The 16849-nt window shown below is 40.5% G+C and overlaps 1 protein-coding gene and 1 pseudogene across 1 annotated transcript in view; one reads left to right on the forward strand and one right to left on the reverse strand.

The window, feature by feature from the left end:
- AEBP2 (AE binding protein 2) overlaps window positions 1-16849 on the reverse strand; it is a 60579-nt gene that overhangs the window by 35482 nt on the left and 8248 nt on the right. Inside the window, exon 2 of the mRNA XM_006090676.3 lies at window positions 3704-3911. Within this exon, the coding sequence (XP_006090738.1) occupies window positions 3704-3911 (208 nt within the window). The remainder of the gene's footprint in view (window positions 1-3703; window positions 3912-16849) is intronic.
- LOC106697521 overlaps window positions 14351-16849 on the forward strand; it is a 6299-nt pseudogene continuing 3800 nt past the window's right edge.

The raw sequence follows: 16849 nt of genomic DNA on the forward strand, positions 1-16849 counted from the left end.
ACGGGAGATCAAGCCCGCAACCCGGGCGCGTGTCCTTGACCAGAATCGAAGCAGGGACCCTTTAATCTGTAGACTGGCACTCTATCCACTGAGCAAAACCAGCTAGGGCAACAGCTACTCTATCTTTAAGCATAAAACCAGATCAAGATTTCCAGGTTTTCAAATTCTCATTCACACTTTCATTCTAAAAGCATAGTCTGTATATACACCAATGACTGGTTTGTAGAAAAATTCGGATGTATTTTCTACATTTCTCCAATACATATGTAGTTCAGCAATTAACATCCTTCAAGAATGAGGATTCTTGCCAGACCAGCATCACTCAGTGACTGAGCAGTGACCTGTGAATCAGGAGGTGACCGTTTGATTCCCGGTCAGGGTACATGATTCCTGATCAATGTTTCTCTCGCATCACTAATGTTTCTATCTCTCTCTTACTCACTAAAATCATAAAAAAAAAAAAAAAAAATATATATATATATATATATTTATATATATAGATATACATATATATATCTATATTCAAATAAGATCTCCTTTCTGTGGTCAAAATAACATTTCTCTTGCCCTGGCCAGTTTTCTGTGGTTAGAGCACCCACATGCTGGATTCCCATCAAGGACACCTACCTCGGTTGCAGGTTAGCTCCACATCTCTGACCCTGGTCAGGGCTCATGCAAGAGGCAACCAATTGATGTCTGTCTCTGTCTCTCTTTCTTTCTTTCTCTCTCTCTCTCTCTCTCTCTCTCTCTCTCTCTCTCTCTCTCTCTCCCCGCCCCCCATCCCTCTCTCCCTCCCTCCCTCCCTTCCACTCTCTGAAAAAGAAAAAAAAAAATTCTCAGGTGAGGATTAATACACACACACACACACACACACACACACACACACACACACACACACACACACGGCGCTAGAGGCCCGGGGGGGAGAGGGATCCCTCAGCCTGGCCTGTGCCCTCTTGCACTCCGGGAGCCCTTGGGGAATGTCTGACTGACAGCTTAGGCCCATTCCCCATGGGGAGCGGGCCTAAGCCAGCAGTCAGACATCCTTAGTGCTGCAGCAGAGGCGGGAGAGGCTCCCGCCACCACCACTGTGCTAGCCAGCCGTGAGCCCGGCTTCTGGCTGAACAGGGATCCCCCTGTGGGAGAGCACTGACCAGCAGGGGGCAGCTCCTGCATTGAGCGTTTGCCCAGGTGGTCAGTGCAAGTCCTAGAGACCAGTCATTCCGCCATTCTGTCGATTTGCATATTAGCCTTTTATTATATAGGATGTTTTATATATTTTATGCATATATATAATATACATATAATATATATATATATATATGTATATATATTTTTTTTTACTCTAAAAATTAGCCAGAGGATCATTATTTGTAACAAAGTAATTTTATGAATAAGGATTCAAGAAATGACATAGGGGTTTTCATTTCAACAAATTTATAATTATTATAGAAATTAACAACATTTCATGTCTAGCTCTATATCATCAATAAGGTACATGTATCCCTAGCTGGTTTGGCTCAGTGGATAAAGCATCAGCCTGCAGACTGGAGGGTCCCAGGTTTGATTCCCACTAAGGGCACATGTCCCGGTTGTGGGCTCAATCCCCAGGAGAGGGTGTGCAGGAGGCAGCCAATCAATGATTCTCTCTCATCATACGAGTTTCTATCTCTCTCTCCCTCTCCCTTTCTGAAATTAATAAATATATATATATTAAAAAATAAATAAGGTGCATGTAGTTGCAGTGACTACATGATACATTCAATCTATAAGTCACATTTTTTTCTACAAATCTGTAAAGAGCTGAAAACATTCTCGTAAGGCTGTGTGCCAACTCAACTTGTAAAATCCAAGACTTAGAAATGTGAAATTCTTCCACATTTACTAAGAGAAACCCAGGGATCTTCTATATAGCTCGGAATCCTTTACATAGCTGCTAAGTCAAGTTACTAAAAAGCATCATGCCATGGCTCAAAAGACTACTGTAGTGATATATACCAAGTGACATCAAGCATTGACTCGCAAAAGGCAACTCAGTAATGACTAGGAAATCAACTTGGTTAAGAAAATTCTCAGCCCGGCCAGCATGACTCAGTGATTGAGTGTCGACCTATGAACCAGATCATGATTTGATTCCTGGTCAGGGCACATGCCCGGGTTGTGCACTCAATCCCAAGTTTAGGCTTGCAATAGGAAGCCGATCAAAGATTCTCTCTCATCACTGATGTTTCTTTCTCTCTCTCTCTCTCTCTTCTTTCCTGAAATCAATAAAAATATATTTTTTTTTAAAAAAAAGGAAAATTCTCACCAAAAACCTGATTGGGGAGGGGCAGGTATGGTGGGGAGAAACATATTACCAAAGTTGCCTAACCACTGAGATGGTTAAACAGTGAAAAACCATAGGATGAACAGTTTATTAATACACCATCTGGTATCTACCCAGACACCATATATATTAAATCTAATAATAAGACAAATGTTTACTTATCAAACTTGAGTATTTAAAAGACTGCTAACACATTACAACATATGGTGACAACGGCAAATACTTTTTAAAGAAGTTTTTAAATGTAATACCACAGGTAAATATGTTAGGGGTGCTTATATGATTATATTGTTTTTTGGTTAAAGATCAATAATAGAACCTTGGAAACAGCTGCATACTCACTTAAACCCTAATGATTTTAACCGTTTTAGTATAAGTATATCTCAACAGTGATGGCAGGGTGATGGAAAATGTGTGGCCTAATAAACTATCAGTATTTACAATGTAACATTAATTCCTAGAAAATGTACTAAACATGGTAATTATTCAAGACAAACCTAGATAAAGCTGAAAATAATATAAATAGTAGAAATATTATAAAGATTTTGTTCCATTCCACTTTGACTCACCTAATTAGCTCAGCTCTTTATTTACTATCCAATAAAACTATCACAACTGCCCTACCCGGTTTGGCTCAGTGGATAGAGCGTCGGCCTGCGAACTGAAAGGTCCCAGGTTCAATTCAGGTCAAGGGTACATGCCTGGACTGTGGGCTCGATCCCCAGGGGGGACCTGCAAAAGGCAGCCGATCCATGATTCTCTCTCATCATGGATGTTTCTATCTCTCTCTCCCTCATCCTTCCTCTCTGAAATCAATATAGATATATTAAAAAAAAAAAAAGAACTGACACAATGTATAAATGTATTCCTGAAAGAATATAAGTCAATACTGACTAATCAGAACTTTTTATCTAAATCAGCTCTGATAAGACCTGGGAAAAGATGATCAGTTTTCATTCGCAAATAGTAAATGCAGATTTTCATTTAATAGGATTGTATACACTAATCCTGATACCAATGGTCTCTCCAGTTAATTTCAGCATCAGGGATAATTTAGAACCACCCTAACAGAAATCATAAAGTGTCAAATCCTAAATGTCCTCAACTGAAAACATCAGAACTTTGGAATACACTGTATTCATTTATAATATTCCGACTATACTTTAGAAAGTCTAATATACCTAAGAGCAAATTAAAGACCACATCATATGTTCTATTTAATTTGATTGCATCAAGTGGAAATTTGCAAACATTTGAAAAAATAAAGCCTGTATAAAAACAATCCCAAATTACTTGGAGGGGGAAAAAAGCCTATCAATTATAAATTAATAAAACTAATGAACACAGGGAGTAAAAAAAAGAAATGACAAAACAAACCCCTCCTCGCTGACCATCTACATGTATGGAACGGATGTGATCTGCCAGATCTGGACTAGAGTTGAAGCAAGCCTGGCACTGGTCCCAACAACAATTATAGGCAATATTTTTGCTTGAAGAAGTAGTGCTTCCTTGTCCATTCATCATTGCTGGAGTTGAACGCCCACTGGAAATTGTGCTGTCTACATCCATTATAGTACTGCTTATGCTACAAAAGAAGAAAAAAGGCTGTGTTATTCCTATTCACTAACATGAATATGATCTTATAAATATTTAATTAAGGTTACCATTTGATATTCTGCCCCATACAAAGCATACTACCCGTTATTTTCCATTAGAAAGTAACAAATAATTTCCTTGAGATTATATAGTTGGCAATAAAGTACAAATCAAAGTGCAAAAAAAAAAAAATGCTAGTACCTCAAAACCAGATATGCATGGGGTAATTTAAATAACTTTTGGCAGTCATGAACTCCCCAATACTATACACTACAAAAAACAAACCAAACACACACAAACATACATATGCACACAGGTCACCACTTTTCATCTCTTCCATAGTTCTAAGCAAAATGGAGGAATAGTTTCCAGATACACGTATATCAGAATCAAAAGATTATCTTTACAATTTTGCAAATCACTAGATGACCCGACATCCTTGTGTCTTTATTAATCTAAGAATATAACTGCCATCACATCCTACCTCTTTCCATCTCAAATAGGTTGGGAAATGTGGCTGTATTTTCTCTTCTAAATAAAAAAGCAGAAGAGAGAAAACTGGGTGCAATAAATTTCTCTGATTTTACCCAAAGTCCAAATAAAATGTCTTTTAATCTAATCTATCTAAAAAAATTGAAAATGCCCATCAATCCCCTTTACTTTTTATTTACTAAACAAAGTATGACATGTTAGTAACCTTTTTATTTACCAAAAATTCTATTAGTAATAAACATTATTGAGTAATTTTAAGTACTTAAAATTTCACATCTTAAGAAATGTAACACAATTTCTCCTTCATTTTAAAAACAAATCACTTTTTTTAAAAAATATCTTCCCAAAGGAAAAACTACATGAAAGTAGCTTCAATTACAGAACAGTCAACGGAAAGAATATTTTCAGACTAAACCCATCAAAAGCTATCTATAGCAGTTTGCAATTTAGTACCAGTAAATTATAAAAATTGTATTATATTAATGGGTATACTTCCCTACTCCAAGTTTTTATTACAGACAATTTCAGACACAAAAAAATGTATCTCAGTCTGATACTGGCTATATGTAATTTGTTTTTCTCAATCATCTGCAAGTTGCAAACATACTTCAATCACAATTATTTCAGCACACGCTCTTCTAAAATTAAAAACATTCACTAATACCATTTCAACCTTATTTGCTCACACCTAAGAATTAAACTGAATTTGAACCTATTTAGTAAGCTTAATGATTTGTGTCTAACAACAAATGCACCCCAAGAACTAGCAAAGATATTCTTGCACGATGCTTCAGTTACAAAAATAGTCTTATCCTGGCCAGTGTGGCTCAGTGGTTGTGCATCGACCATGATCAGGGTTCAATTCCCAGTCAGGGCACATGCCTGGGTTGTGGGCTCAATCCCCAGTAGGAGCGTGCAGGAGGCAGCCAATCAATGATTCTCTCTCACATTGATGTTTCTATCTCTCTCCCCCTTCCTCTCTGAAATCAATAAAAATGTATTTTTTTAAAAAATACTCCTTCCTTTTCCACTAAGTATCTGTATGAGGCCAGATTTTCATCACATAGTTCAACCAAACTAATTCATTGCAAGAGGCACGGATGAGAACTAGCTGTTAAGCCAGACATTAAAGACATTAAAAATAAAACAATGTCACTTCTATTTCTTTAACTGGAGAAGTTATTTTACATTTTATAAAAATACTCTTTAGCCAAAACTGGTTTGGATCAGTGGATAGAGCGTCGGCCTGCGGACTGAAAGGTCCCAGGTTCGATTCCAGTCAAGGGCATGTACCTGGGTTGCGGGCACATCCCCAGTAGGAGATGTGCAGGAGGCAGCTGATCGATGTTTCTCTCTCATCGATGTTTCTAACTCTCTATCTCTCTCCCTTCCTCTCTGTAAAAAATCAATAAAAAAAATATATTAAAAAAAAAATACTCTTTAGGCTCTGGCTGGTGTGGTTCAGTGAATGGAGCATTGGCCTCAGCACCCAAGGGTGGAGGATTCCATTCCCAGTCAAGAGCATGTACCAGGGTTGCAGGTTTGATCCCTGGTCCGCTTGGGGTACATGGAGGAGACAATCAATCAACGTGTCTCTCTCACATCAATGTTTCTCTCTCCCCTAACCCTTTCTTTCCATTCTCTCTAAAAATCAATGGAAAAAATGTCCTTGGGTGAGGATTAACAAAAAAATAAAACAAAAGCTCTGGAATCTTCAGTAACTTTTTAAACGTTTTTACTGATATATAATTCATATTTCTCAATATTTAAGAAAGCAAGAGTCCTTAAGAGCAAATGTTTGAGAAACACTGATCTAGAGTATATATCAGGAGTAGGGAATGTCCGGCCCAAGGGTCTTATAATCAATTGATCTAGCCCAGCCAAAAATATAGCAGGCTAATTTTTTAAGTTGATAATTTTGTATGGTCCTGGAATGATGTTATAAACATCCAAATGACCCTTGGCAGAAAAAAGGTTCCCTACCCCTGGTATATAGGGAGGAAAGCTTAAATGTCTCTGGAATGGAAAGAGTATGTTTGTGACCTGGAATATTTTTATTTTATTCTGAGGTTAACTGTTGAATTTAAAATTCATCCTGAGGTCACATGGATAGGGACAGCTTTATTTGCAGTCTTCTTTTCAGCTATCTGTGAGGAAATTCATTTGTGTTGTGGATTTTTTCTGGCCAACTTTGGGTCCATCTCTTTTTCCCCCTGCTCTGAAATGATTTCTAAGCTACTAAAATGTCTAATTTTAAAGAAGAGTTGAGAACAGGCACCTGAAGAGGATATGGGTGCATAATTTGAAATCAAATATAATTTACTCTTGTCACACAAAAAAATCCTATCTAATAAAAGAGAAACATGGTAATTAGCCGTACCTCCGCTACCCTTCCCATTGGCTAATCAGCATATCCTTATGCAAATTAACTGCCAGCCAAGATGGCGGCAGGCAGCCAGGCAGCTGACGCGAACAGGGAGGCTTGCTTGCTCCAGTGACGGAGGAAGCCAGGTTCCCCACCTGCTGCTGCCGGCCTCTGAGCTTGCAGTTTGAAACATTGTTACAAATATAGAAGCTAAAAACCCCATAAACCTGCTTTAGTCAGCCGGGCTTCAGCCAGCAGGATCGCAACATTGTTTCAAATACAGAAGGTAAACAAAGGCCAGAAACCTGCTTTCAGCAGCGGAGGCCTCATAGCTGGAGCCGAGCCTCAGAGCTAAAGCTGGCCCAGAATAAAAAAAAAAGAAAAAAAGGAGCGGTTGGGAGCTTCAGTCACCCACCAGCCTGAAAACGGCCCTCAGCCCCTCACCCAGACTGGCCAGGCACCCCAGTGGGGACCCCCACCCTAAAGGGGGTGTGACCAGATGCAAACAGCCATCATCCCCTCATCCAGGCTGGCCAGGCACCCAGTGGGGACCCCCACCCTGATCCAGGACACCCTTCAGGGCAAACCAGCCAGCCCCCACCCGTGCACCAGGCCTCTATCCTATATAGTAAAAGGGTAATATGCCTCCCAGCACCAGGATCAGCGGAGCCTCGAGCCTTCCTGGCCCCTGGAGCAGCGTGACAGGGGGCAGCGCCCAAACCCCCTGATCCCCCTGCGGCTCTGTGTGTGACAGGGGGCGGGGCCACAACCTCCCTATCCGCCCTGCTCTGGTGGTGACAGGGGAAGGCGCCCCAACCCCCTGATCAGCCCTGCTCTGTGCCTGATAGGGGGGAGCTCCCCAAACCCCTGATCGCCCTGCGGCTCTGTGTGTGACAGGGTGCGGCGCCCAACCCCCTGATCGGCCCTGCGGCTCTGTGTGTGACAAAGTGCGGCGCCCCACCCCACCCCCCCACGGGCCCTGCTCTGTGTGTGACGGGGTAGAGCCATAACCTCCCCATCGGCCCTGCCCTGAGTGTGACAGGGTGTGGCGCCCCAACCCCCTGATGGGCCCTGCTCTGTGAGTGACAGGGGGGAGCTCCCCAAACCCCTGATCTGCCCTGCTCTGTGTGTGACAAGGGTCGGTGCCCCAACTCCCCTATCAGCCCTACTCTGCGTGACAGGGGGGAGCTCCCCAACCCCCTGATCGGCCCTGCTCTGTGCGTGACAGGGGGGGAGCTCCCCAAACCCCCTGATCGGGCCCTGCTTCTGTGCATGACTGGGGTACGGAGCCCCAAACCTCCCCAACCCCCTGATTGGCCCTGCTCTGTGCGTGACAGGGGGTGGCGTCGCAACCTCCCCATCGACCCTGCCTTGAGTGTGCCAGGGGGCGGTGCCCCAACCCCCCAATCGGCCCTACCCTGAGCGTGACTGAGGGTGGCATCGCAACCTCCCGATCCGCCCTGCTTTGTGCATGACGGGGCAGCACCCCAACTCCCCAATCGGCCCTGCTCTGAGCCCGACCAGGGGCTGCACCTAGGGATTGGGCCTGCCCTCTGCCACCCGGGAGCAGGCCTAAGCCAGCAGGTCATTATCTCCTGAGGGGTCCCAGACTGCGAGAGGGCACAGGATGGGCTGAGAGACCCCCTCCCCGCCCCCCCCCCCCCCGCCGAGTGCACAAATTTTTGTGCACCGGGCCTCTAGTTAAAATATAATGTCCAATTCCTATGAAGACATTGATTAGTAAAGTTGCAGCTCTGCACTCACGTTTCCCACCCCTAATTTAGGCTTCCACATGTCCATTCATTTAAAATTAGTCTGCAGTCACATATTTTATGCTTTTCCCAATTAAACACCTTCCAAGAAGACTCACAAGTTAACTTGCTGCAGGCTCTCCTCTCCTAGGGGAGTAGCCAGGTGGCTGGTTCCAAATTAAAGAGCTAACATGAAACAATATTAAGTTTTGCTGTTTAAGTTTGAGGGGCTGGTCACTTTTGCATTTGTGATATGAAGTAAAGATAATTAAGTAATGGTCTTTCAAACAAAATGTCTATACTAGAAATACTCTTATAGCTCTCGATCGTACAAATAAAGTATATATGGAGTCTGAAAGACAAGCTGCACGTATCTGCAAGTCACATTTTCATGACTAAGCAGCCAAAACAGAATTAAGAAAAGAGAATAAAACAAACCCTACTTCAAATTTAAATTCTTCTAAAATCTTTACTGTTCATGGTTGATTTTATAAAAAGTTTTCAGCTTATAAAAATAAATACTGCCCTGGCCAGTGTGGCTCCGTTGGTTGAGCATCCTCCCATGCACCAAAAGGTCAAGGCTAGATTCCCCTACAGGGCACATGCTTCCCCTTCCCCCCGCCAATGCCCAGTAAGGAGTGCAGGAGGCAGTCAATTGATGTCTCTCACATCTTGTTTCTCTCTTTCTCCCCCCACCCTTCCTTCCTCTCTCCCTCAAATTAATAAAAACATTTAAATAAATAAATACTAGTAAAATACTATATTAATGTCTTTATGTATTGGGTTCCATATAAATATTCATTTGGAAAAAAGTTTCCTCCACTACTCAAAGTCTGTAAATTTTTTTAGTTTACTTTCTCAACCATAGACCTCGAAATTGTCAAGTTACTAATTATGAAATGGATAGTACTTTCACCCCAAAAAGTTAGAAACCACTGAGCTATCTTATATACAGAGTGACAGAAAGGATAAAATGTACCATAAACAAGGAATGTAGTAGGAAAACAGAACGAGCAGGGCATCTAACCACTTTTCTTCAGGATCTGGAAGTTAAAGAACGAGGTTCCACCAAAGAACCTCCCTAATCTCTAATGGACCAGGCTGTTTTATTTTTGTTCTATCAATAAAAAACATAATCATTAGGAAGTCTTCGGTCCTAATTTGTATCTTAATTATTCTAAAACAAATATTCTGTAAGTCTAATGTTTTAAGACTGGAACATGGTCTTCCACACAGAATGAAGAAAAGTGGTATGAAAAAAAGGGACAGTAATTCCACTGGTCTAAGGAATATTTAACAGAGTCAGAGCAAGTATTATAAACTTACTTTATCTTTGTAATTGGTAGCATGCTTTGGATAGAAATATACTATATATAGTTTTCAAATTACTTATCAAATTGTAGGTAAACAAAACCACACACAGGAGTGCTAATCTAATCATATAGCAGAGTAAGCTAGCAGGAAATGTTTCATCTATCAAAAAAAATTTTGCCACTCACTACTCAGAAGATTACTCTGTCTCTCCCACACTTATAATCAAAATTATTAAAGGTTAAAATTCAAAACAGTGCAAAGCATTTAAGAGGATTTTATGTTTTTGAAAAGTCTGAAGTTGTATATCAGATATTATACAACTTTAAGAGTGAAAACACTTTGAGTTATTCATCCCATTCCTCACCCCCATTTGTTGGAATGAACAATTACTTTGTGCCATGCTCCTTATTCTAGGCATTGACAAAGGGATTAGAAGCTAAAACTGAACCATTAAAAAAAACAGGCACTTCAAGAAAACTATAAACTGCCTGCCTGTTACATTTTGACTCCCTCTTAAGGAAAAAGAGGGATTATGTAATTCACTACACTACATCAAAATGTATATCACAAATAATAAGGCACTATTTAAATCTGACCTCCCATTCTTTATCATAACAGCTTACAATTTCCTGTATATCCTGCTTTTGTTCTATGTGCTGTGTTGTCAGACTGAAATATGGCTACACCAATATTCATCCTCCCACATGCTCTTCTTACAACATGGCATCAGAGGTGTGGGGGGAGGGGAGGGGCGGCTGGCGTGGCTCAGTGGTTGAGCGTTGACCTATGAACCAGGAGGTCACGATTCGATTCCGGTCAAGAGCACATGCCTGGGTTGCGAGCTCGATCCCCAGTGTGGGGAGTGCAGGAGGCAGCCAATCAATGATTCTCTCTCATCATTGATGTGTCTGTCTCTCCCTCCCTCTCTGAAATCAATAAAAACACATTAAAAAAAAAAAAGAGGTGGGGGGGGTCTATATTTTGGGGGAATCTATATTATCTCCCATTGAATCAAAGCAGGTCAAAGACTACTGCAGAAGTTATGATACTACCAGACATCTTACAGCTAAGTCATAAAGGCAGTACAGCTTCAGCCTGGCTCTCTCTCAGAACACACAACTTGGGAGCCCTGAACTACCCTGTAAAGAAATCTGACTGCTCCGAAGACACCATGCAGAAGAGATCCTGTGAAGAAAGTACACAGACCAAGGAATTTATATGCATATATGCATAACCCATAGATATAAACCAGCGGTCGCCAACCTTTCGGACCTCATGGACCACCAGTTGGCGACCGTTGATATAGACAATAGTACAGTGAAGGCCTGAGGAGGGGGCAGGCGTGAGGAGGAGGGAGTCAATGGGGGAAAAATGGGGGGGAAATATAGTTGTAATACTTTCAACTATAAAGATAAATTTCAAAAAAGAGAGAGACGCAGGGGAGCTCCAGCTGTTCTAGTGCCCAGCTGTTTGAGTCTTCTCAGCCCAGGCACCACATATATGACAGGTACTTGAGTTTTCTGTAAACTGCAGTCTCCAGCCTTTATGCTTCTCCAAGCTGACACCAAGTGGAATGACCTAACCAGGCCAAACCCTGCTCAGATCGAAGATTCGCAAGCAAAATATTTGTTTTAAACCATTCAATGCTTGAATGACTGTCATGTAGCCACAGTAACTGAAACATGTATTAACTCATTTAATGCTTACAATAACCATACAAGGTAAGCACTGTTAGTATCTTCATCTTACAGATTAGAGACTGAGACACAAAAATATGTGACTTGCCCAAAGTCACATAAGAACACTCACTAATGCCAAACAAATTCAATTGCCACATTTATAAATTTGGGTAAATTACTGATTAAAGAATTAAATAGAGCAAATAATATACATCAAAATAACTGTCACTCAAGTTTCATCTGGTATGCACACACCAGTTGTTTCTTTGCTTTGGTACATCTATGGCACACACACACACACATACACACACAAGATATTGTTTACATACAATTTGACTTACATGGGCAGATAGTTTTACTAACAAGATAAACTATTAAATACTAGAATCTGTGGCCTAGTGCATGGATTCGTGCACACTGAAAGGAAATTTATTAGAAGGTGGCTGGCGGGGCAGGACTGGGCAAGACAGGCCGGACACACCCTGGAGACAACCTCCCGTGGTCCCTCCCCAGCTACCCGCACCTGGGGTAGCATCGCAGCTCGAAGGGCATCTGCAGTGTGAGCGGGATCCCTCCAGCAGGTGGGGTCCCTCGGTCTGGCCTGCAGGGATTGGGCCGAAACCGGCTCTCCGACATCCCCTAAGGGGTCCCAGAGTGCGAGAGGGCACTCTGCAAAGTTGCTGTCACACAGGGTGTGGAACGCAAATGCAAGTGTGCAGTAAACCAGATTCGAGGTCGACAGTGCCCCAGCAACAACATAACCCACGGCCAAAGGTGGAATCGCAAGGTCTGGCAAGGAATCGGACTCCCTCCTCTCTGGTTCCTGGGTGCATCACCCAAGAACCACCGTTGCCAAGTCACCACAGCTCGGTAGCTCCTGCGTTAAGCCTCTGCTCCCTGGTGGTCAGTGTGTGTCATACCTACCAGCCGATCACTTAGACTTTTATATATATAAACTAGAGGTCTGGTGCGGGCCGATCGGGGCCTTCTTTCCCCTTGGTGGTGGCTGCCAGCTGCCAGCCGGAGCCTTACTTCCCCCCAGCTGCCAGCAGGGGCCTTCCTTCATTCCACGCCGCCCCCTGGTGGTCGGCTTATGTCAATAGTGAGCAGTCAAACTCCTAGTCGGTCGAACTCCCGAGGGGACAATTTGCATATTAGCCTTTTATTATATAGGAGGATGATTCCTACAAGTCAATTAGCTTCATAAAAAATTAATTTAAGCCCTAACCGGTTTGGCTCAGTGGATAGAGCGTCGGCTTGCGGACTGAAGGGTCCCAAGATTCGATTCCGGTCAAGGGCACATACCTGGGTTGCAGGCACATCCCTAAGCAGGGAGTGTGCAGGAGGCAGCTGATTGATGTTTCTCTCTCATTGATGTTTCTAACTCTCTATCCCTCTCCCTTCCTCTCTGTAAAAAATAAATAAAAAATATTTTTTTTAAAATTAATTCAAGCCATAGCTGGTTTGACTCAGTGGATAGAGCGTCAGCCTGAAGACTGAAGGGTCCCAGGTTCGATTCTGGTCAAGGGCACATGCCTAGGAGGCAGCCAATCAATGATTCTCTCTCATCATTGATGTTTCTATCTCTCTTTCCCTCTCCCTTCCTCTCTGAAATCAATAAAGATATATTTTTTTTTAAAAAATTAATTCAAGGTCAGTCATAGAAAGCAACACTATTTGAACACACAATATACAGATGATGTATTATAGAATTGTACACCTAAAACCTACATAATTTTATTAACCAATGTCACCCCAATAAATTCAATTAAAAAATTAAACAAATAAAGCAACACTCCCTGAGGTAGAACTTGTCCCACATTTAGAACTAAAACAGATCTGAGCCTAACAATCTCAACATAAAATCCAACTCCAAAAATTCATCCCAGAGACAAAGGGGCAGTCATTTTAGTTTTTATTTATCAAGAACAAAAGTAACATGAAATTGGTCTTAAATGGGATTCAGGAATTTAGACCATGTTAGATTTCTATAAGGCCAACTCATTTTGCCTTCCAAATTGCTATGGTGCTGTAGGCTTTTAGGTCTTTAAACTGGAAAACAATTTTTTTTTAAAGTGAACAGAAGTGCCTATTTTATTACATGTGTTACATATACACAAGTCAATTTTCCCCAAGGCCCTTCCTACTCACCTAAGATGGAAGGAATTCTGTTTTCTTATGATCTGAACTGTACTAAGAATCACATATAAACATCTCATTTGTAGTAAACTCCTAAACCTAAAGATGTTCAAATAGTTTTTAGTAACAAATTTAAGTATGACCTTTTTTTTGAAGTATGATTTTTAAGGCAAGTAAAATATGTGGATGTCACACGAGATAATCATCAAAATTAATTGGAGGCACACTACAAATCATTAGCTAAAACCAAGGTATTATTACTATTATTACTATAATTACAATCTATTATCACTATAATTTAAAAAGATAAAATGGATTTTTCTAATCAAGAAAAAGACTATTCTCTGTCCCCACAATTATTTCTGTGACTAAAGAAAAAAGATTTTTCCCCAAGACCCAGCAGCATTCATTAAATTGGCCAAAAGGGACTTTATGTAACAATGATGAAATATAGCCTATGGAAAGCAAGTAGGTGGCATTCTTCTACCATCACTATGCACTGTGCACATTTTAAATTTGTTTCTCATCTCTAGTCTATTGCCCTTTAAGATACTCCACCCACATCTTTCATCATCCAGCTTAAGAGATCAGCAAGCAACTATCTTCAAAAAGAAGTAATACTAGAAACATTTTACTTCAACATAATTACAATATAAGGAGTTATCTTTTACCTTAAGTTTACAGAAAAATGGCTATATACGCCAAGAAGGTATGTTAAAAAAAAATATGCTATGAGGACCACCACCCATTTTATACAGAAGCAATCACATATTTAGTGTTTGAAGTTAGTGTTAAATCATAAAAATGTTTCTGACAAAAATGACTATACTAGTGCTCAACACCTCAAAAGATATGTTCGAATGACTGCCAACATGAATTGAAAAAACTAAAAAGTCTACTGCTGATTCATTCACTCTCAGTACTTTAACAAATATTTATAAAAAGTAATGGCAAAATTTTGTAATTTAGAAATGAATTAGCAAATGTATTTACTGAGAAATACTAATACCCTTCTAAAACGTGTTTTCTCAAATTGGTGAACACTTCATCTTTCTAGAAACTCAAAATAGAAATGAAAACCAAAAAGCAAGTCAGGAACTTCAAAAAGTGTTAACAGAAATAAAATGTCAATAAAGAGCTTCTATTCCCCATAAGACTGAATAACTACAACCCAAAAATTAACTTCTATATTTCAGTCTTAAAACGAACCTGGGCTAAATAATCTACGTATATATAAATATTACAAATGAAGGTTCAGAAATGTATATGAATTCTTTGCAAAAGAGAAAGGTTGAAAATTTAAATAGCCACTTATTTATATGATTTTAATTAAATTTCCAGTCAAGGTTGTTAAAACAGTCATATAGACAGTACAGTAGCTAGACAACACGTCTAACGCCAGGACTAGGCTTTCTCAAGAAGCTTGTGACTTGGGCAAGTCATAATCTCTGTGCTCTTCCTCACCTCATTGTTGTTGGTGAGGATACAATGAACTGCACTTCTTTTATTTTTTTAATATTTTTATTGATTTCAGAGAGGAAGGGAGAGGGAGAGGGAGAGGAAGGGAGAGACAGATAGAAACATCAGTGATGAAAGAGAATCATTGACCAGTTGCCTCCTGCACACCCCACCCTGGGGACTGAGCCCACAACATGGGCATATGCCCTGACTGGAAATCGAACTGTGACCTCCTGGTTCATAGATCGATGCTCAACCACTGAGCCACGCCGGCCGGACTGAACTGCACTTCTCAAAATCCTTTCTATAAGCTCAAGAGTCTGAGATTCTTAAGCAAATTAGATAGTAGTTTTCTCTTAAAATAATATGCAAATTTATTTTTTTGTTGGGAAAGCCTGCTCTTTAAAATTATTCAAATATTCACAACTTTTTTCCAAATAATCTTTCCACATATGCCGTTAAAAAGAATTGGAACCCTGGTCAGGTGGCTCAGTAGGTTGAAGAGTCGTACCATACACCAAAAAGGTTGCTGGCTCGATTCTCAGTCAGGCCACATCCCTGTGTCCAGTAGGGGCACTTTAGGGAGCAACTGATTGATGTTTCTCTCTCTCCCTCTCCCTCTCCATCTTTCTCTAAAATCAATAAATATAACATCAGGTTAAAAGAGGGATGGGGAAATATTAGGCATAGAATGGTTCTCCTTGTTTCATGCAGCCACACTAACGGCAGTAAGAAAAAATATGTATTAGGTACATCCATATTCAGTTGAATTCAACCAACTACTGAGTTATGAATATAGGCAGTGTAGTAGATGAGTGTAAGGAGGTATGTGCTGGAAGTATAAAGATAAACAGGACCTGATTTTAATCTTACAAATGTTATAGCCTAGAGAAGACAAACAAAAATGATATTTCAATACAACACCATAAAGATAAATTAAAAATTCTGGTGATATTTGAATTCAGAAGAACCTATCTAACGTATCTTTGAGATACTGAATACAGCAGAGCCACACCTGCAATATTCTGGGTTTGTCTGGAGGGTGGGAACCTTTTTCCTGCCAAGGGCCATTTGGATATTTATAACATCATTTGTGGGCCATACAAAATTATCAACTTAAAAATTAGCCTGCTAAAAAAAAATTTTAAAAAAATTAGCCTGCTGTATTTGGTCAATTAACTCACCCCTAATGCCTTGGCAGGGCCAGACCAAATGATTGTGAAGGCTGTGGCAGATGTTCCCCACCCCTGGTCTAAAGGATCACTCCAAATTATATTGTGGTCAAAAACCCTCACTTTAAAGAAAAAGAATCTTAAGTTCAGAGAAATGAAATGATTTGCCAAATTTTCTATAGGTAGGATCTAGTAAAACCAGTACTACAATATTGATTACTTATTCCCACTAGAGTATTCTTTCCACATCTCTATGCATGAGAACTGGGAGAGTAAATGACTCTATGAATTAAATACGAGCCCTTTTCCGTTTTACATATTCAATTTCACTTGTTCATAACACTAAGACATTTCTCTTATTTTACAAGGAAACAACTTCTGAGATGGTTAAATTAAAATAACCCAAGTCTTTCTGACTCAAGGTTCATGTTTTGCTACTACCCAATGTTCCTTATTTCAGCAATAGATATGTCTGGGGGTGGGGGGGGGAAGAAACTATTTGTTTTATTTAATTCAAAAAAAAATTTTTTTCACTCTAAATAAAAACAAAACCCCCC

The sequence above is a fragment of the Myotis lucifugus genome, unplaced genomic scaffold, assembly GCF_000147115.1.
Source record: "Myotis lucifugus unplaced genomic scaffold, Myoluc2.0 scaffold_78, whole genome shotgun sequence".
Taxonomy (NCBI): domain Eukaryota; kingdom Metazoa; phylum Chordata; class Mammalia; order Chiroptera; family Vespertilionidae; genus Myotis; species Myotis lucifugus.